At 42.3% G+C, this 21651-nt stretch overlaps 1 protein-coding gene across 2 annotated transcripts in view; it reads right to left on the minus strand.

The window, feature by feature from the left end:
* SYT9 (synaptotagmin 9) overlaps window positions 1-21651 on the minus strand; it is a 176866-nt gene that overhangs the window by 95192 nt on the left and 60023 nt on the right. For both annotated transcript variants that reach the window (XR_006786096.1, XM_045842485.1), the window contains exon 3: window positions 15928-16474. Coding sequence is in view for 1 of the 2 variants with exons in the window: in XM_045842485.1 (XP_045698441.1) it covers window positions 15928-16474 (547 nt within the window). In the remaining variant the exon portion in view is untranslated. The remainder of the gene's footprint in view (window positions 1-15927; window positions 16475-21651) is intronic.

Raw genomic sequence — 21651 nt, forward strand, 5'->3', positions numbered from 1 at the left:
AGTAGGACAAAGTTGGAGCAATTACATTACCTGATTTCAGGAATTATTATAAATCAACAATAATCAAGACACTGTGGTTTTGGAGTAGATACACACATAGAACAATGAGTAAGAATAGAGTCCAGAAACAGACCCATATATGTGATCACTTGATTTTCTTCCAAAGTACAAAAGACAGTTAGATAAAAGATATTCTTTTCAACAATGGTGCTGGAACAATTCAATACCAATAAAAAACTCTAACCTATGCTTCATAGTACAGATAAAAATCACACAAAGTAGATCATAGTCACAAATGTAAAAGCTAAAAGTATAAAACTTGTAAATGACAACAGGAGAAAATTACACTGTGTAAATTTGAATGAGGCATAAATACTCCTAAATGTATACTTTCTAAAGATTAAATTGATAAAATGGACTTAAAATTAAGAACTCCCTTGTTAAGAGAATAAAAATGCACACCGTAGCTTGGGAGAAAGCATTTGCATTTCATGTATTCAATAAAGGACTGGCATCCGGAATACATAAACAATTCTCACCACACAGTAATTAAAAAACAAGTAACCCAATTAAAATGGATGAAAGATATGAATGGACACTTCAACAGAGAACAGTTGGCAGATAAGCACAGGAAAAGATGCTCAACATCTAAGTCAGCAGGGAAATGCAAATTTTTTAAACCTCAATGAGATTCCACTTTATACCTCTTAGAATATCTAAAATTGAAGACGGGCCCTGCCAAGTGCTGGCGAGAATGCAGAGCGAGAACTCTCACACATGGCCGGTGTGGATATAGAATGGCAGGACCGTCTCGGCAAACCACAGGGCGGCTCCCTAGAAAGGTAAACATGCACCTGCCCTGTGATCCAGCTGTTCCACTCCCAGGTAATTACGTAAGAAAAATGAAAGCATACACTCATACAAAGCACATAAATGCTGACAGCAGCTTTATTTGTGATAGTTCTACAGTGAAAATAATCCAAATAATATAATAATTTTATTAACCAATGTCACCCCAATAAACTTAATTAAAATAAAAATAATACAGGCATTTGCCATAAAATAAAAATAATTAAAAAATAAAATTAAAAAATAATCAAAATATGCACTAATAAACAAACAGTAGTATATCTATGCAATGATACAGTACTCAGCAATACAAGTACTGAACTATTAATACACACAGAAACATGGATGAATCTCAAAATAATTATTTTAATCGACAGAGCCAAGCAAAACAGAGAACATACTATATGATTCTTATGTATATAAAATTCTAGAAAAATTCCAACTAACCTATAGTGATGTAATCCAGATCAACAGTTGCTAATGGTTGGATGATGGGCAGCAGGGAAGGAAGATAGGAAAAGATTATACAGGGGCACATAACAAGTTTTGGATTTGTTTGTTATTTTGATTGTGGTGATGGTTTCACAAACGTACACTTGTCAAATACCGTCAAACTGCATAACCTAAACATATGCAGTTTATTAAATGAGGAGGGACCCTCCCAAAGAATGAAATTATCTTCTGGAGGGCAGGCCCCTTGTAGTACAGGCTTCCCTGCTAGCTGAGTGTTCTAGGAACCCTTTTGTACCAGTGTACCAGCTCGCATTGTTGTGAGAGGCTGCACTTGGCTTCAGCAAATTTTTTTGAAGACTTTTTCAATGCACCTGTCCATTTCATGATGGGTGATTTATGAGCACACCTGCCCACACAGTGCTGAGCATTAAGAAGTTTTTGTCCAAAACGGCATGACCCCTATGCCTCACCCTCCCTATTCACCGGCTCTCACCCCAAGGGACTTTTTTTTGTTGTTTCCCCAGATAAAAAAAAAGTCCTCAAAGGGAAACATTTTGCCAATGTGGAAGAGGTGAAACTAAAAACAGCAGAAGCATTAAAAGGCATCAAAATCAACGAGTTCAAAAACTTCTGAGCAGTGGAAAAATGTCTCAGTAGATGTATTGCATCAGATGGAGAGTACTTTGAAGGTGACTAAAGTTTAAAAATGTAAGAATAAATGCACAATTTTTTATAAATAAATTCCTTTTTGGGAGGCCTCCTTGTATACCAATTATTCCTCAATAAAACTTAAAAATTTTCTGGAATCTGCTGTTCCTCTTTCCTATGACCACTATCCTGGTGAGAAAAATCACTCCCAGCCTGGCCTGACCCTTCCTTGCTGTCCCCTCTTTTCCATTCTGCACGTGACAGACAAAGTGATCTTCTGAGAACATAAATCTATTTGTGTTGTTTCACTGCTCAAAATTCTTCAAATTTACCCATAAAATAAAGACCCAAAGACTTATTCTCACCTTCAACACTCTATGTATTCTTGCTCCTGCCCAAATCCTACTCTCTTTTCCATCTTGTTTCCCCACTTTTAAACCTTCTTTCTACTCTTGGAACTTGCAGAAATTGTTTCTGTTGTGGGGCCTTTGCACATGCCAATTTCTCTTGCTTGGGACATTGCCCTTCCACGTGAACTTCTAACCTTCCTTTAGTCTCAGCTCCGGTGTTACCTCCTCCAAGCATCTTCTGATGCACCGGGCTAGGTTAGGTCTCGCCTATGTCTCCTTCACAGCACCAACCGCACACCTAACTATCAGTGCAATTTTTTGTTTTCTATCTGTCCCTTCTTTGTGACTGCCCATCTCCCAAGACCGTAATTTGAGGAGAGTAGGGATCATTATATACTGATGCCTAGTACACTGCCTAGCACATAGTAGGTTTTCAAATATTTGTTGAATAACTAACTGATGGAGACAAAACTGGCACTCACTCCCTAACTTTCAAATTACATTTTTCTCAATCTATTCTTGCAAAATCCATCCTTCTGTATCTGACAACCAAATGTCTTTTTCCTATAGCTACTCAGGCCTCAAACTGCTAAGAATTAAGAAATGTTCTAGAGCCGTATCTTAAGTATTAAATATTTTAAAAAACCAAAGTATTGGACTTAGGGAAGAAAGCTTAGCAATGTGAAACACAGCTGAACTGGATTTAAAAAAAAATCAGTCATGCTCATTTTAATGATACAATTATTCTGGAAGTTACACCCCAAGAGAGTTACAAAGTTAATTAATAAGACAATTAACAAAGAAGGAAACTGACTGGAGGGGAGACTAGAGAGGCAGAACCACCTAGGAAAAGAAGGCACAGCTCCCTGCTGAGAGTGGATGGCTCACCCAGCACGGCAGTGATTCCAGCAAAGTGGTGGCCTAGATTCTTTCTCAGTGAGGCTGCGTGTGTGGGGCTGGGGAGATCAAGATCGCCAACATGGCCATTTTCCAGAACAGCCTCCTAAGAAACAACCTACCTTCCCCTCCCTTTCACTCCCCCATTTTGTTTATAGACTCCCCTTAATTAGAGCATTTCAGCATGGAAGCATAATCCAATCTGAAAGAAAATTTCCCCTGAGAGCCATCTGTCAGAATTAGACCACACTTAGCCACTGGACAGTAAGGCTGGGTTGTAAATACCACCGCCTGCTTCGATCCTCCAAAGGCTCAAAACTCATTTTCCGAGCAAGCAAATGCCAGTCCAGGGGACAGGGCTTTCTGTCAGGAAACTGGCTCTCTGTTTCGGAGTTATGCCTCCACAGGTAGAAGATTATTAAAAGTGGTCCCAGGGGGTCATTCTACCTGCCCAGCCTCACCTTCAGAGACGAAAGTGCCGTTCTTGGCAACTCTATTAAGTCTCCTTCAGTTGTTCTAGGTTTGCAGGAGGTATTTTTTGTTGAGCTAGATTTTCTCCATGTGTTCCACTGTTGAAGACATTTGACTGCATAAGAGGGGGACCAAGTGGAGCCCACTCTGGCTCCCTATAAAGCCAGCCCCCCTCTTCAGGGGCACCCAGCTGGCCATGCACACACCTCCCTGTGGTACCCATACCAAGGCGCAGCTGACGCTTGCCTAGGAAAGGAGCGTGTAGGGTTGGGGTTAGGGGGTTGGGAGGAAGAAGGTCCCTTTTCTCTTTCTTCATCATTTCCCTCTGTCTCAGACATCACCTGATCCAAGGCCTCTCTGTGTCCCTGTCACCCCTTTCCCATCGTCCTGTTCTGTCACACCGCAGAATACTCATTATGTCCAGGCCAGTGCACCCATCTCTTGGTTGCTGTGAGCGCTGGCTGCTCACAGCTCATTGATGCATCCTTGTTGGAACAATGCACCTTGGCTGCTGGGCACCACCTTAAAAGTAACTGGCAGGTTACGCCCTCTCTCCAGGGGTGGCCACAGACAATGACAAAGGCAGGGTAAAGAGGAAGTCCCTGTCTCAGAGCAGGATACCTCTGTGGTGCCTTCCATGTGCCACAGCTGCCTGTGGGCTCGGGCTCAGGACTTTGCTGAAGCCCCATCTTTGCCTGTCCTGCTGCCCTTACTTCCTTACAAGTTTTACTTCAAAGCAGTTCCACAATAAACCACCTGCGCAAGAGTCCCTCTTAGCCTCCGCTTCCAGGGAATCCTAGTGAAGAGACACACACTATATTGGCGCTATCTTCATTTCATTCATCCATCTGCTCGTTCATTCATTTGTTCACTCAGAAAAACGTTTATTGTCTACCTCTTAGGTTAAGTACTGAAGTCACAGACCTTCTCCTCAAGGAACATCTAGTCTAGTGTGATAGGCAGGACAGGTACTCACCACCGAATGTGGTACTGGCTATGAAGGGGTATGTAGAGGATCCTATATGAGCTCACAGGGACACCTAATCTGTTCCTGGTGAATATAGATAGGAAGGGCTTGCTTAAGGTGATGGTGAAGCATAGGACTTGGAGAAGAGTAACATTTAAGTGACCAGAGAAAAGAAGTGGAAATAAAAAGGCCACTGCAGACAGAGAAGAAGGTGTGTACAGAACAAATACACGAGTGAGCGGTTAGAGGGCATTAGATGGAGTAATGGAGGGAACTGGTCGTCCGAAACCTACGCCAGACATGGCTATTGGACCCTGGCCTTCTCATTTGCTAAGCCCTAATTCTTCTTAACAAGCCCACTAATTAGCTAGCATCAGTTGATTAGAACTGGTCAAGATCAAAACCCTTTGCCATACCTTTTGCCCAAAAGTTTCTGTTTATCTTCAAACACAAATCTCCAAACTTTCCTGCATCTGCTCCCACACTTTTCTCAACAATTCCCATGACAAAGGAAACGCGTATCTAAAGCCGGCAGTCTACCTGCACCTTACAGCCTGTCTCCTACCTTTTCTGGGAGCTTGCCCTGTTGATTATTGCACATTCTGTATTTATACCGTCACACTCTACACACACTGACTCTCTTCATCAGATATTCTTCTCATTCAATTAAGTTTCCATTTATCCCTTAAGGGTGGTTTTTTAGTTATTAATTTATTTTTCATGTACGTACAGCAAAATTCAGTTTTGTTACAGTTTTACGAGTGTTGACAAGTGCATGTAACCACCACGACTGCAAGAGCGAACAATTCCCTCACTCCCCTAAAACCGCCTCTCACTGACCCTTTGTCAACTCATCTCCCCACCCCCAACTCCTGGGAACCACTGGTTTGTTCTCTTTCTCTAAAATGTTGCCTTTTTCATAATTATCATATAAACCAATGGTCCCCAACATTTTTGGCACCAGGGAGCAGTTTTGTGGAACACAATTTTTCCACAGACAAGTGTAGGGGGGAGTGATTCAAGGGCATTACACTCAAGCTCACCTCCTGCTGTGTGGCCGGGATCCTAACAGGCCAGGACCAGTACCAGTCTGCGGCCCACAGGTTGAGGACCCCCGACATAAATAGAACAAATAGAACGATGCAGTATGTAGCCTTTTTAGTCTGGCTTCCTTCACTTAGCATAATGCACCTGAGATTGATTCATTTCAGTGTGTGTATGTCACGCACACATTGTTTCCTTCATTGCTGAACAGTATTCCACTGAATAAATGTAGCAGTCTATCCATTTGCCCATTGAAGGATGCTGACGTTGCTTCCGCTTTTTGCTAATTATGAACAACACTGCTTTAAACATTCCCAAATATGTTCATAGAGACTTTTAAAATAAATGTGTTTTTAGTTCTCTTGTAAATTTACTGCTTATTAAATTTCATCTAAAATGATCAAAATGTGGGGAGACTGTATAGAGAAGAGTATCAGCACCCCTGTTCTCTTTTCTGAGCTGCAGAATGCCCCCGTCTCTGCACACAGGAACCCTAACAGAGACAGCCTGCTTTCTCGGCTTTCGGCCCTGTCCTGCTGTTGTGAACCCCAAGAGTCACAGATACGAACTTCAGTATACTGATTATCTCTGGGGGACTGTGGGATGGAGAAGGGACACACGGAGCTTCAGGGAGACGGACAATGTTCTTTACAGTTACATTCTGGATTGACTGATGTGCATTTTGCTATTTTTAAATCATACCTATATGTTACACATACTCTTGTATGTGTCCTATATTTCAATTAAAAAAGCAAATGCTTTGTCCTGGCACCTACAGTGGGAGGAAAAGCTATCCAAGTCTCTTTGCCAGAGACCTGTAGCTTTATTAATTCCTTCTTTCGGACGTTCTGTTCCACAGTTCTACACCTTTTCACTCCCTCTGAACAATCTAGGCATGAAGGGCAGATAACGTGTCTGAGGGTGGGGTTTGAGGGGCTCTCATGGAGACAGACACGGCTCGTTACACTCCAGCGATGGCCCACACCACGCCACGCACACCCACGTTATAGAAGGAACCTGGTTTCGCTGTCATCAGCCAGACACCAGGGCTCCCTGTCGGGCTCCTCAAGTTGTCGGTCCCTTAGGGCCCGTTATCCAACCAGCCTTCGTGTGTCCAGTGCCACATCCAGTGGTAAACCAGAGCTGTTTCCACCACCGGCACCAGCTGGCGAGAGCCCGTGTAAGCGTCTTCTGCCAACTCTGCCTTCAGGGATGACACACTGGTAGATAGACCCAAACCAGCCCTGCTGGCAGGACTGACACTGCAGAAGTGAACCAATGCTGGCAATCAGGTCCCCTTTCCATCCCTCCCGCCCCAGCCAGTTGTTACACTTCTACCAGGACACCAGTGAATGTGACACGGCCACACATAGTCAGCGATGAGGGGCGCGCGTCCTGGGCTTCCCCGAAAACTTGCATGGTCCCCTGAGTGGCTCCAGCTGTTTACCGCCATCGGGTCTAGAAATAGCCCCAGGGGCCTGGAGACAGAACAGGGAAATTCCTAAATCAGCCACTATAATACACTGGACTTGGCAAGGACTCAAAAAGTCAAATTTTGATGGAAGTGCAAGCTTTTTAAATCCCTAACATTAAAATAAAGTGTATGTTGTGGTAAGCCATACCATTCCCTTTCCTGAACGTTGCCCCCTATGGGCGCAGAGGGAACCTCACGACTGCCCGTGTTGCCGTGTGAGGAGGCTGGCATCTCCTCCACGTCAGAGTCAAGTGGAGATGATCACAGGTCCCCGAGAAAGTCCTGAACCAGCTTCTACCACAGCCACCGTGAGAGACTCCTCAAGTGCTCACTGCCTGCTTGCCAGAGAGCCAGCAATGAATGGGGTATATTAAAAATGCCAGGAGCCCATAAAAAAGAATGAAATCTTACCATTTGTGACAGCATGGATGGACCTAGAGGGCATTATGCTCAGTGAAATAAGTCAGAGAAAGACAAGTACCATATGAACTCACTTACATGTGGAATCTAATGGACGAAATAAACAAACAAATAAAATTGAAACAAAGACACAGAGAGAAAACTGGTGGTTATCAGAGGGCAGGGGTGTTGGGGGGCTGGGCGAAACGGTGAAGAGATTAGGAAGCACAAATTGGTTGTTACAAAATGGTCACAGGGATGTAGGTAAAGCACAGGGAATATCCTCGATAATATTTCAACAACACTGTATGGTGCCAGTTGTAGTACTGGGCATATTGTGGGGAACATTAAATAAAGCATACGATTGTCTGACCACACTATGCTGTACACCTGAAACCAATGCAAAATAAAATTGAGAGAAAAAATAGTAAAACTAAAAAATAAAACTGTTGGATCAAAATTGATTTGCATGATTTTAAGAGGTTACTCTGTACATCATTGTCAGGTAAGATTTTGCTGCTTATCATAAAGATTGACTTTAAAAAATGAAGTGCATAGGGGTTAAGTAAAATTAAAAAAATGAATAAATGAGCCGGAAGTACAGGTGTGGCAGCCAACGTTCGCCCAGACCACTCACCTCGCCCTTTTCTGAGACCTTCCCCCGAACGCTGCCCTCTCTCGTGTCGGCCGCCCCACGCCCCACAAAGGTGCATTATACCATTATCGGATGCTCTTGCTTCACTAGGTGAGAGGTTTAATTAAACTATCATTTTTACGTTCAATAATTGCTATTTTTTCTTCACAGGAAGGTCCGAGAATTAACTTTTATTTGACTGTTAACACTTACAAAACTCATAATCTCCCTGGAGAAATAAAGAACAAAATTTTAAAAAACTAGTTTATAGGTTCTGCTCTGCATAACAGCTCCCAACCAAATCAGGCCCAAAGCCTTACCAAAGCAGCCCCTCCTAAGGAACCTCATTTTATTCAGTTAGTGTTCACTAACTATTTCACTTCCAAACACCATTCTAGAGGTCGGGCACACAGTAGCATACCAGCCAGACATGGTCTTTGCACTCAGAGAGCTGTCTAAGGAGAAGAAAGAAATTGCCAAATACCAGAAAAGAAGGTATGATAAGGAATGGCAGAAGTAGAGAGTGTCATGGAAGCGAAGCCCAGAAATGCCTATCCTAGTCCAGGGCTCAGGTAAGAGTTCTCTGAGGAAGTGGCATTTAAGCTGGGATCTAAGCTTCATACAAGCTAGTCAGGGAAAGAAGGGAAAGAGAAGAAGAAAACAAACATGCATGATAATTTTGAGGCGACTTTTCATGAACAGAGTCAGCTGTTGAAAAACTTAGTCCTCATTGCTATCTGGCCATTGTCCAGCTGTGTGACCTTGGTTGAACCTCCTGATGGCCCTCCACTCGGCTGTATGTGCTAAATGAGGATTTTTAGATTATAGGACCTCTGAGGCTCTTCGTGGCTATTCAGTCACAAGGCAAACATAGAATGAATACACAGGTTACTATTCAGTTAGTATAAGTAAAAACTGCTTTCTGAACAGGCTTGGAGGAATATGGTATACAATGTTTCTGGTAATAGGTTGGATGTTCACAGAAACTGCTTCAGATAAAAATACTGGATTATAAAATCCTTTTTAATGCAGAGCAAAGCTGATGGGACAGAAACAGTAAAAAAAAAAAAAGGCATAAATCCACAGAAGTAAGTAAGCTCTAGAGCTGGGGCTTAAATGGAGGAAATTGTGAATCTCTTGTGGTTTAATGCCTTGGTTTGAGGGCTGTTGGAAAATCCTGCATGTATCTGGAGTCCTAAAGATTAAGGGTCACATTTTTATTTTAATTAATTAATTAGTTAATTTGTTTATTTTTAGAGAGAGGGGAAGGGAGAGAGAAAGAGAGGGAGAGAAACATCAATGTGTGGTTGCCTCTCGCATGCCCCCTACTGGGGACCTGGCCAGCAACCAAGGCATGTGCCTTGACTGGGAATGGAACCATCAACGCTTTGGTTTGCATGCTGGCACTCAACCCACTGAGCTACACCACCCAGGCCTAAGGGTCCCATTTTTAAAAGATAAACAAAACAGAACATTTGCTTTGCATAAGTAGGCATTGGAGATCCATTCTGTCTTGAACTTGCTCTGGGTAAAGCAAGAAAAAAAAATCCCCCATGCCAGTTTCTAACCACTAGTACCAGCCTACACTTACACATTTGGAGCCTATACCTACTCTACCTCTGTTGTCCAAAAACCCTCCAGCTCAAAATTCAGTTTAAAGTGGTTGCATGTTGGTAGTTCACCTAGGCATCTGGGAGAAGCTATCACAAATCATCTCTGAAGGGATATACTTTAAACCCAGGGCTTGAAAACTTCAGTGGCCCCCCGTCATTCACGATGTCTGCATCTGCACATTCCATATCAGTCTGCCCTTGGTTGAATCCAAGGATGTGGGACCCATGGATACTGAGGGCTGACTGAGGGAGTTGAGAATCTGCAGATCTTGGTATCCATGGCAGTCCTGGAACCAATTCCCCACAATAACCAAGGATGACTGTACTGACCAAGTTCCAAAACAGATGAGCTCACAATCCTAAATCACTAAATACAAGCAACTACAAGGGATGGTAAGTTACACAGTAGATGGAAATGCCAAGCAAAAGAATCAGAGCTGCAAAGGTTATGAGCAACAGAATATATATGTATATGTGTGCATATATGTGTGCTTGCATGTATGTTTATGTACATGTATGTATGTTTATATACCTATATACATGTTTATGAACATACATCTGTATGAAAGAGTAAAAGAAATAGAAAAGGGAACTGAAAATATGTTGAAAAAAAAACTATCATATATATTAAGCAAATGTGAAAACGTGTCAAATAAAACTTCTACAAATAGAAGAAAATGGCTGAAAATTTTCCAGAACTGATAAAAAGAAACAACTTCAGATCCAGGACACCCAAAAAATCTCAGGTCAGGATAAATAAAAAGAAATGTCTACTTAGCAATATTATAGTTAAAGTACAGAATACTAAATAGGAAAGCAAGATCTTGAAAACAGTAAGAAAGAAAAGAAAAATTACATACAAAGGAATAAATATGAGACTGAATGTTTACTTCTCAAAAGCAATTAGAGGTCAGCAGACTGTGGAATGGTAGGTTCACAATACTGAAATCAGCGTAACTGAAGAGTTTTACAGCCCCCAGTTTTTGTACCCAGAATAACAATCTTCCGAGAACAAGAGCAAAACAAAGACGTTCAGGAGCTGTGGCTGTTAGCTGAAGATTACTGCCAGCCTATGGAGACCCCAAAGAAGATATGTAGAGAAATAAATACCCCAACTTCATTCTCCTCCCTTCCTCATTGTCTGGACCTAATTAGAAGCAATAGACTGAGGGAGATCTTTTCAGTTTGAAGAAAAAGAGACAAAAAACCCAAAGCCTCCAGGGGACTGAGCAGAAACAAATAGAACATGATCACATTACTCCCAACCCAGATAAAGACCACACAAGAAAGTAGATTACAGGCATCACTATGTCAAAAACGCTAAACAAAGTATTAGCCAACTGAACTCAGCAATGCATAAAATAGGTACTGACTGCATCAAGGCCAATTGGGATTACACTAGTGATCTAAGATTGGCTCAAAATGAGAAAATTAATTAATGTAATTGACCAGAGGGGCATATCAAAGGGGGAAAACCTCAGAGTTTCATAGCATTTGGTAAAAGAACTGTTTGTGATAAAATTTTTTGTCAACTAGGAATAGAAGGATACATCCTTAATATTATGAAGACATCCACAAACTATCTATAGCAAAATTTGTATCAGTGCAAATGTTAAAAACATTCCATTTAAAATAAGAAAAAAGTCAAGGGTGACTACTATCGTAATTATCATTCAGCATTGTTTTGGAATTCCTTGTCTCCCCACACTAAATGTTTTTTTAAAAGAATAAAAGGTATACAAATTAGAAAGAAACAAACTATCATAGTCCACGTGACTCACATCTACAAAGAAAATTAAGAAGCATCCACAATCCAATCAGAGAATTAATAAAGTTTTGCAAGATTGAAAAATAGAAGATAAATATTCAAAATTTAAACTCATTACTATATAGTAGCACTAGTTGGGAAGTGCAATTTCAGAAAAGATACTACTTAAAATAACCAGAAAGACTCCTGCCAATAAATCTAACAAGAGAGATGAAAGATCCTCATGTAGAAAATTATAGGACTTGAATAAAAACTTTAAAGGACTAAATAAATGGAGAAATGCACAATGGTCACGAGCAGGAAGACTCAATATCATAAATGATGTAAAACTTCCCTAAATTAACCTACAGACTTCACACAAGTGCAAACAGATAAAAGAAAATATTTTGTGTAACTTGACCATTAGATTCTAAAATTTAAGGGAAAAGTCAAGTACCAGTCAAGACTGAACTGGAGAAAAAGCAGGGAAATGAATAAATTGCTCTTCCAGATATTAAGGCTTATCATAGAATGATAGTAGAGATAGAACAGTGGATAAAAAAAGAGAAGCCAGAACAGACTCTTATATCAAAACCTGTATAGGACAGAGCATGCACAGATTACTGGGAAAATATGCCAGAAAACTGATTACCCATACAGGAAAAGAAATGTGGATGCATTATGGAGTGAATATTTATGTCACCACCAATTCACATGGTGAAGCCAAATGCCAATGTGATGGTATTTGGAAGTGAGTCCTTTGGGAAGTGATTAGGTCTAGGTGAGGTCATGTGGACGGCATCCCCATGACAGAACTAGTGTCCTTGTAAGAAGAGGATGAGCAACCAAAGCTCCCTCACTCTTTGCCATGTGAGGCCACAGTGAGAAGGCGGCTGTCTACAAACCAGGAAAAGCGCCCTCACCAGGAACCAAATGCGCTAGCATCTTGATTTCACACTTCCCTGTTTCCTAAACTGTGAGAAATAAATTCCTGTTGTTTTAACAGTTTATGGGGTTTGTCTTGTCGGCCTGAACTGACTAATACAGAATGCCTGTATTCTCTATATAAACAGTTTCATTCTGGATAGATTAAAATCATAATTAGGAAAGTCAAAGTGTTAAGATTTCTAACAGAAAATATAGAAGAAATCTATAGAGTAAGGAAAGATTTCTTAAACAGGACACAAAAGTCCTAACTTTCAATGAAAAATATTGACATATTTTGCTATATTAAACATAAGAACCTCTATTGATCAAAAGCTACCATAACATGAGTACAAAGGTAGCCATAAGTGGAGAGATGATGTTTGCAATACACATCACCAAGAATTTGCATACAGACTATATATAGAACAATATGAATGAATAAGGAAAAGGAAACAGAAAACAAGTGCTAAACAAGCATTTTGCAAGAAAGGAAACATAAATGGCCAATAAATATATAAAAGATGGGCAACCACAAAGTACAAATTACATACCATTTTCCACGCATGTGCGGCACACATATTCAACAGTGCAACAACTGCAAGAGTTGGTGAGAATATGAAGCATCAGGAACTATCATATCTCACCAGTGGGAGGATCAATTTGTACAGCCGCTGTGGAAAAGAACTCGGCGTTGCCTAGAAAAGCTCAACACATGTCTACTTTACCTCTACTAGGGATGCACCCTAGAGAAATTATTGTGTATATAAACCAGGAAATGTGCACAAAAATGTTATGTGCCATATTATTCAGAATTGTAAAAAACTAATACAAACCCAAATGACATCAATACAAGAAAGCTAATCTGCCATACATAACACAATGGGATGTTCTATAGTAATGAAAATACATGAACTGCATCTCTGTTCATCTCTATTTTAAATGTCAAAATCAATGTGAACTGGGAAAAAAGTCAAAGAAGAGCTATGAAAATCAGGAAGAGACAAAACCAAATAATACATAGTCTTACAAACATGTCACAATAAATAAAAATCAAGATAGTGGTTTTCTCTGAGCAGTGATGAGAGAGAACCCAGAAGTCACCAAAGTACTGGTGATGTTCCATTGTCCACTTGAGCGGCAGGTTCATGCCTGTTGATTTAATTATCCTTATTCCTCAGTACGTGTCCATCATACACACTGAGTTCCAGGTGTGCTATTATAAAGACAAAACCTTGGCAAATGTCAGTCTCTATACAAAGTCACATTCAAAAAAGCACAGTCAACACAGTCCCAAATAATAATTTTTAAATGAAATTTTAAAATTATATGGATTATAAAATAATCTGTATTCCCCTTTTCAGAATAGCCTCTCTCCTGCTGACCATCCAAAGGCCTCAGTCAGGGCTTAGAATATTCATTCATTCATTCATTCATTCACTCACTCATTTTGAGGCCATTGGCCTTTTTGGGTTTCCTCTTTGATAAAAAATTTAACGTTCTTCACAAATTCGTTGCAAATCAAGACTTCCCCAGCAGTGGATGAGGAACTCAGTCCCAGGAAGGTGCTCAAATGGCAGTGATCCCTGGGCCTGAAGGCCGTACAGGCTGCCTTTCTCTGTTCTTATGCCACGGGAAACTAGAAGCCATTCCCACCAGGGAACAGCCTTATTCAGATTTTTATCAGCCACTGTCCAATCAGTGTTGCTCTCTCCACAAAGTCCCTGGAAGGCCACTCACAGCAGGATCCCTGTTGAGCTTTTTAATAACCATTCCAGCTATTTTATGGAATTCGTTTATCAAAAAGTATAAGTTGATGTCATACTAGATGGGATGGCCAACCTCCCTCTACCAAGGCCCATCACTATTGGCAGCAGCGTCTCAGTTTATACCCAATGGAGTAGACTTTGCAGACACTCCATTGAGAGTGTTCGCTCTTGGGCTGTTCATACATTATAAGCAGCCTGCTCATCTTATTTCTTTAGAGCTTCTCATGCTGCCTACTGATTTGGGAATAAGTATAGTCCTTGCTTCGTCTTGCATCAATTTTTGAGTTTATAGATATTGCAACCTTTCAAGATTGAAGAGATCTGTTCCTTTCCTAATCTCTCAAATCACTTCAGTTTCATCACATGATGCTCTCTGCACCTTTTCTTTCCTCAACATTATCATCAAGGCCAGCAAAACCCATGCCACACTTCACTCATTGGAGCAGCAGGGCAAAGCTGGCACTGGGTCCTGGTGGCATGTGAAGAGAAGGTGTCCACGTGTGTTCTAATCCCTAGTTCACAGGCTGAGGATGACAAAGAACTAGGGTGGTTACCTGGTCATCGGGCAGAGAATTTGTATGTTTGAGTCCAGAGCAGGAGTTCTTGAGTTGGAGTCCATCACTAGATGGGCTCCAACTCAAGCTGGATCATGGTCTTGGCTGAGTAAGGATTTGGTGCTTGATGTCTTTGGATTCAAAAAAGGGAAAGGGAAAGGCCTCAGAAGGGCCCATACTCCCGACGACAAGCTAACAAAGTTACCTGAGGGAATTTGGACAGGTGAAAGAAACAAGTAGCATTAACATATCAGTACAGTTTAATCAGAGTGCCGTTTTTTGTTAAAATGATTTTAATTATTGGAATGCACATTTTTTAATATGCAAATAAAAAGTTTTAAACCTAAAGAAAATATCAGTTACCTAAACAAGTCCAATTCCACTTTCCACCTCAGGAGTGTCACTGAACCTCTGCAGGCTAATGGAAAGGATGTAGATGGAATAAAAATAATCACCACCGCAGTCCTGGGCTGAAAATGTACATGTGGATATATGGCATCACCACGTGGCACTCCTGCTCTCTCTCTCCTGAGCTCTAAACTGGGTCTGGCCTTCTATACATTAGTGTTGCCAGTACATGTACATATTTTCAGACCGCTTTTCTTTTAACTTTGAGTCAATATTTTAAAATGTGGCACCAACTCTTCCCAACCATTCTCACTTCTGAGGTTAAGTGTGAAGATCCCATCATAAGAAATGCTACTGAGCCTAGCTGACCTGAGAACATGGGTAAGAACTTAATGCTCTTAGCAGCAGATTACGGTCAATAGGATGCCGGGACCCATTTAGCACAAATGAGCTAAGAAATCTTTAAAGAAAATTGGGTAAGGAGGGAAGATAATATGTAGTGTCTACTAGAGAGGATAGCTAAGGATTACAAAGTAGAAAAGAGCGAAGGTTATTCTTGAATATTGTTTTCATCAATAATCCTTGGAAATTTCAAATGAATATCATTAAAGACCTTTTAAAGTACCGTCTCTAGAAAGGTACAAGGAGGTTCTGAAGCCACAGCTACAATACATGTATATTGACATGAAATTTATTCTTTGCCCCTCAAATACAATAAGGTATAAATAATTTGTTTGCATTCTGACCAAGAAGCACTCCTGCCCCCAGAAGAAATGCTGGACTTACATTGGTGACATATTCGATGTCCTTCCAAAGGATGCACTCCCTGGGGAAATCAGCCAAGTCTAGGAAGTGATCCACCACCACTTGGCCAATTAAGTCATGGCGGGAGAACCTGTCAAAGTCGTACACAGAGAAGTGAAGCTTCCGGGCTGCAAGTTCATTGTAGGGAACAGGAAACAAAAACACTTCATCAAACACAGGGTTCAGGGTCTTTCTGTGAACTTTAGTCTGGTGTTTTGTTTTCCGATCAGGAAGCAAATAGATCTTGACATAAGGATCTGAAGTCCCAGAAAAGTCCTTGGCAGGCAAATTGACAGCTTTATGAATCTTCACTATGAGCTGCTCTAAGTCACAGTCATATTTTAAAATAAAGTTCAGTCTCCCACAGGCTTTGCTGTTATTCCTTCTCCCGTCGTCATTATCCAACGACCTCTGCTTATATAACTCTGGCTTAATTCGGCCAATTCCAGCCAAGTGTTCCTGTTTTTGAAGCTGCTGGATATTGAAGTCCGGGTTTGACAGGTTGAGTTGTCTTCGGATTGAATTATGCCTTGAGTGAAGAGCAAGAGAGGACAAAGTTAAAACCTCATTAGCTATGGGTCTTTCAGAAACTTGTGCCTGGGATGTAGGCAGACTGCTACACACTGTCAAAAGCTTAGATCTGTGGGTCTAAATTCACTAGGCTCATCAATGTGAGTAAGCTGATCCCCAATACTTGAAACCCAAATTTGAGGGCTGGTTTCAGGAAATGAACTTAACTACATGTGACCTTGGAGCTTTAAAGGTTTAATGAGCTTTCTAAACTAATATGCCATAAAAAAGGTCACTTGACTGGTGGAATTTAAAGATTTGTTCAGACTGCTTTAAAAATAGAAGTATTCACTTTTATATATAATATCATCCTGGCATTGAAATAGTTAGCTGTGTATCTTAGAAGAATGAATCTCTCTTTAAATTAAACAAAATATCCTGTCACAGGCTTACAGCTTTATATGGATGTATATTCTTATTGGTTCAAATCACATCATTTGGTTACAAGAACACAATTTTTGCTTTTGTGAGAATGTATGTGACAGGGTGTCTCTGCTTGCAGTGGACTGCATTGGCTGACAGGTCTGGTGACGGCTCTGGGAGCGTGTTTCTGTGATACCACGTGGGTAATGCCTGAGCAGCAGGAAGGGGCTTATGTCTGAACTAAACATTGTGGGTACAAAGGCAAAGAAAGCTACTGCACATGTGTACAAGGATTCAGTTAGAGAAGACTGGATACAGATATTTGCAAATGAAACATTTGCTAACACAATCTACTCTTCACCTTCTAAGTGTATGGGTTTGGGTAAAAAGTTTCCCTGAAATTCTCCTTGAAACGTGCATTATTGTGTGAATCTTCACAAATTGAAAGGAGCAGTCATTACATACAAGGCTGTTTTGAAGGCTGCTTTTGTTTGTTTTTAGCTCAGAGTTTAGTCATGACACGGCATTTTCTGTAGTCTCTCAACAACCTTAATTAAAATAGCCTCTCTCCGCCAGCTCAAAGGGTATGGCCGGGCTATATCTAAAGGATTTGTACATAGTTGGAGAGGCAGAGCAAACATTTATCTTCTTTTCCTTTCTTGAGACTGCTGTATAAAATAAAGATATAAAAATGGTATTAATGACCCCTGAAACATGTTTGAAATCATCCTGCCTTGTCATACAGATGTTATGCTGAACATTCCTCTTCATCCTAAGATACATCCCTAGTCACTAATCACCCACATAGTACAAAACAGGCACAGTCACAAGGCTGTCACCTGCACCCGTCACAGCCAACACTGCCCACCACAAGCAGACATACCCCAGGCACACACATTTCTACATGAGCAAACAATTGTGTGGTCTGAAACTTTCTGTTGTGAGATTTTAATTTCTTACAGAGAAACCCCCCAGCAGAAGTTCTCTCAGTATCTTCTGATTGTTCAGGGGTAGGAAGAGAGTCAGGGGACACTCTGGAGCACCCAGACGGGCTCTCTGTGCAAGTATAGCCTCCCCTGTGCAAGTCCTCCCCTTGTCGAGATGCTGAGCCTCTGTAGTCCTGGAACAAAGCTTTGGTCTTGCTCTGTTGGGCTCTCTGGGCAGAAAGGACGGGCAGAGAGCAGCAAGTATCTGGCCCCATGCAGAGGCCACCAGGGGCTGGTACCAGCTCTGGCTTCTTCTGCTATTGATTTCTCTCTCGAGACTGGATTCAAACAAGAGCCATACTGGGGTCTGGAGTCAGTTCCCACCTATGATGGGCCATTCTAGGAGCTGTTAGTGAGGCTGTTTAAATACTAGAAGTGCTCCACTGAGACTTACTGGATGTGCCTTCTCTGCACCAGTGCCTGTGAGAGGCCCAGTTCTGTGTCCACACCATCCCCAGACCCTGCCACTCTGCTGTCACTTTTCTTCCAAGCTGGTTGCTGAGCAGACTCCTGGTGCATAACAACACACCTTCAATTTTTTTGGAGAGTGCTGGCCTTAGATTCATCACAGCAAGGTTTTGTCTTAACCCTTATCTGTAGGACTAAGCCTGCCACGTAAATTTTAATTTAAAACTGCACAACTTTGGCTGCTTAGCAATGGAACATATTCTGTTTTCCTTGTACATTTTTGTTAAGACACAAAATCTGAAGAGAAATAAATAAGTCCTACATGTTCTGCTGTTCCCAACCACAGTGGATTGCCAGGGGGTAGAGGGAGTGGATCAGGGAGGGCATTACAGAGTGTGTGTGTGATTCAAAGGCCAAAACATTCCCTCAAAAAACAATTGCACAGACACCTCCATTCAAAATTCCAACACAGCTGAAGATTGTTTTTTTAAAAATCAGATACACATGTGAATACTATTATCCACCCAAATGTTTTACATGATGAGTTTTATTCCCAACACTTACCTCACCCCCACTGGGATTCAGAATCCCACTTACTATGGGGAAAACACTTGCATCCAACTGTAAGGTAGTGGCTTAAAGCAGAGAGCGAGGCTGTAACAGGTCAGGACAGTTCTCACTCCCTGGGGCCCTCTTTCAGTTGCTTTCAATTTCCTTTCAGGAAAGAGTCAGCGATTCCTGGGGTTGCAGGCATGGACTAGAGAAGTTCAGGGCTGCCCAAGAACCCAGGTAACTAACTCACCACCTTTGCAGCTCCCTGGGCTGAGAAATGAGAAAGTAGAGCAGGGTGCCTGCCCCAGGGTCCTTAAGGGGAAGGGTAGAGGAAATGGAAAATAAATATTCCCTAGTTCTCGTAGGCTATTCAAATGGAGGTAGGTAGGTAAGCAAGTCAAATGCAAGGCAGAGGAAAGACAAAACAGATGTGACCTGGCTCCCAGCACCCCAGATGAGGGGTCGGCTCTAGGATGGTCTATGGAGGTGGTTCATGACTGCAGTAAGCTGGAAGAGCTGCCCCACCAAAGGAGCAGAATGTCAAGGTTATGGAGTGACACTGAGTGAGCATAGTAAGGGGGGATCTGTGTCTGAAGCAGACAGTCCTCTGAGAAGGTCTGGGGAGTCCTGTATTCTGGTGTTCTTAGGACTTAAGGTGTGCAATGAATGGAAGAAGAGGAGGTGAGGGTGTGATAAGGGAAGAGAGTGTTCTCTGTATGTTAAGTCATACCCTAATGCCGTCTGAGAGAAGCTGGCCCCTGGAGCTGAAACTCAACTTCCTCCACCTCCCACAGAGGCCATTTTCCTGTCTGAGAGAGGCCAGGATGAGAACTTTATCCAGGCCTGAGCTGGAAGATGCATGGTCGAGCCTGAAGAAAGCCTAATTTCGAACATGACTAACAAAATCCAAAGGCAGACTCTCCATAACACACCCAGAAACATACTTCCATGCCTGAAGAAATCTGAGCCTGGTGTCGAGCTGTAGCCAAGGGTCAGGAGAGGCCGGGGCCCAGGTATGAAAGGCTTTTCCTCCTCTCCTTTTCTCAAATTTGAATTAACCAGGTCCAGCACCCCACTTTGAGCCCCCAAAGTCTTGGTCCCTGAGTCATCACCTAAAAAGCCAACTATCTCCGCTGGATGCTAAGACAACATTACTGCAATTCAACAAATTTGAATGTGTAAAAGCAAGGGGTCAGGTAGGGTGGAAGCAAGAGAGAGGAAAAGCCTAGTCACTGCCTTCAAGAAAATGACTCCCAGGTGGGTGGTGAGATAGTCATACACCAACTATATAGACATGGGGGCAGAGGGGGATGAAAAAACAGCTCGAGGTTGGAGAGCCACAGAGGCAGAGGCAGAGGGGAAAACGTGCCTCTGGCTTGGGAAACTGTCTGGAGGAGATGGTACTTGAGCTGAGCTTTCTTACTAACTTGGCCTCATACTTACCAGCCTCCACACAGAGGCTCTAGATCTCAAGAGGGAAATGAAGTTTCCATCTCAGCCCCAGCTCTCCAGCAGGACGAGGCCTTCGGCTCTTCTGCCCCAGCAGCTTCTCCGAACACCCAGTGCCCAGAACCTCTGGCAGCCTTCCCATTGCTGGGTTTCCTCTGGGCAGACATGGACAAGGGGACACTCTCCCTCACCGCAGGGACCTCATTTCAGAGGTGAAAGTTGGCCAATCTTTTCCCTGGTTCTGGGGCGTTCATGTTGACAAGGCTTCGGGGTCCATGGACAGGAAGGAGAAATAAGTAAACTGTGATTTCAGAACCATCATGGGTTTCTTGACTAGGTTCCCATCAAAACAGGGAGGTTTGGAAACAGTGGAGACAGGATTCTTACGTTTCTTTTCCTGAAATGCCCCTGGCTGTGGAAATGGAAGAGCTGCGTTGGCCTGGCTGGCAGGCAGACGCAGAGGAAGGTGGAGTCGCAGACGGGGGACAGATGCAGTCCAACGGCTACAAGGGCAGGGCAGGGGAATCGGAGGCTTTTTTGTTTGTTTTCATTAGTTTTTCCTTTTTATTGACTTTATTGGGGTGACACTGGTTAATAAAATTATACAGGTTTCAGGTGTACAATTCTATAATACATCATCTGCATGTTGTATTGTGTTCACCACCCTAAATCAAGTCTCCTTCCATCACCATTTATCCCTCCTTTACCTTCTTCTACTTCCCCCACCCCTTTTCCTCTGGTCACCACCATACCGTAGTCTATGTCTATGAGTTTTCTGTTGTTTTGTTTAATCTCTTCACCTTTTCCGCCCTGCCCTGCAACCCCTCACCCTCACCTCTGACAGGTGTCAGTCTGTTCTCCACTTCTGTGAGGCTTCCTTGTAATGGGATTCAGAGACTTCTACAGTGAGTGGGATAATTAGGATGTAGGCCTTGGCCAGTGGAGGTGTGTGGGCAATGCAGTCAGATACACTAAAGCATAACCCAATGCTTCTGACCCCCTCCCAAGTGAAACACATTTAAAACCTGGGTGTCATCTTCAAATATTGCATCCCTTGTTACTAAGACGAGCCTATGTCCCCATCACTAAGACTGGCCTTTGTCTAAGGAGCTCACATCTCATACCCCTTTCCTTTCCCACGGCTCCCAAAAGAGTCCAGACCCTCATCACTGCAGGCCTGAACTGGTCCCCCGTACCCAGTCATCACCATGTCCCACGGTGGGGCATCTTACCCACTCCTGCCACATCCAACAACTGGAGCATTAAATGTATGTAATTCGCACATGTCATCAACTAGTCTGTGGACCTTTCCAGGCCAGAGCTGTATCTTTTTTCTCTTTATCATCGGCATATAACATAGAATGGTGCACATAGCAGA

Source organism: Phyllostomus hastatus, unplaced genomic scaffold (assembly GCF_019186645.2).
Source record: "Phyllostomus hastatus isolate PE091 unplaced genomic scaffold, TTU_PhHast_1.1 phas_contig_399, whole genome shotgun sequence".
Lineage (NCBI taxonomy): Eukaryota > Metazoa > Chordata > Mammalia > Chiroptera > Phyllostomidae > Phyllostomus > Phyllostomus hastatus.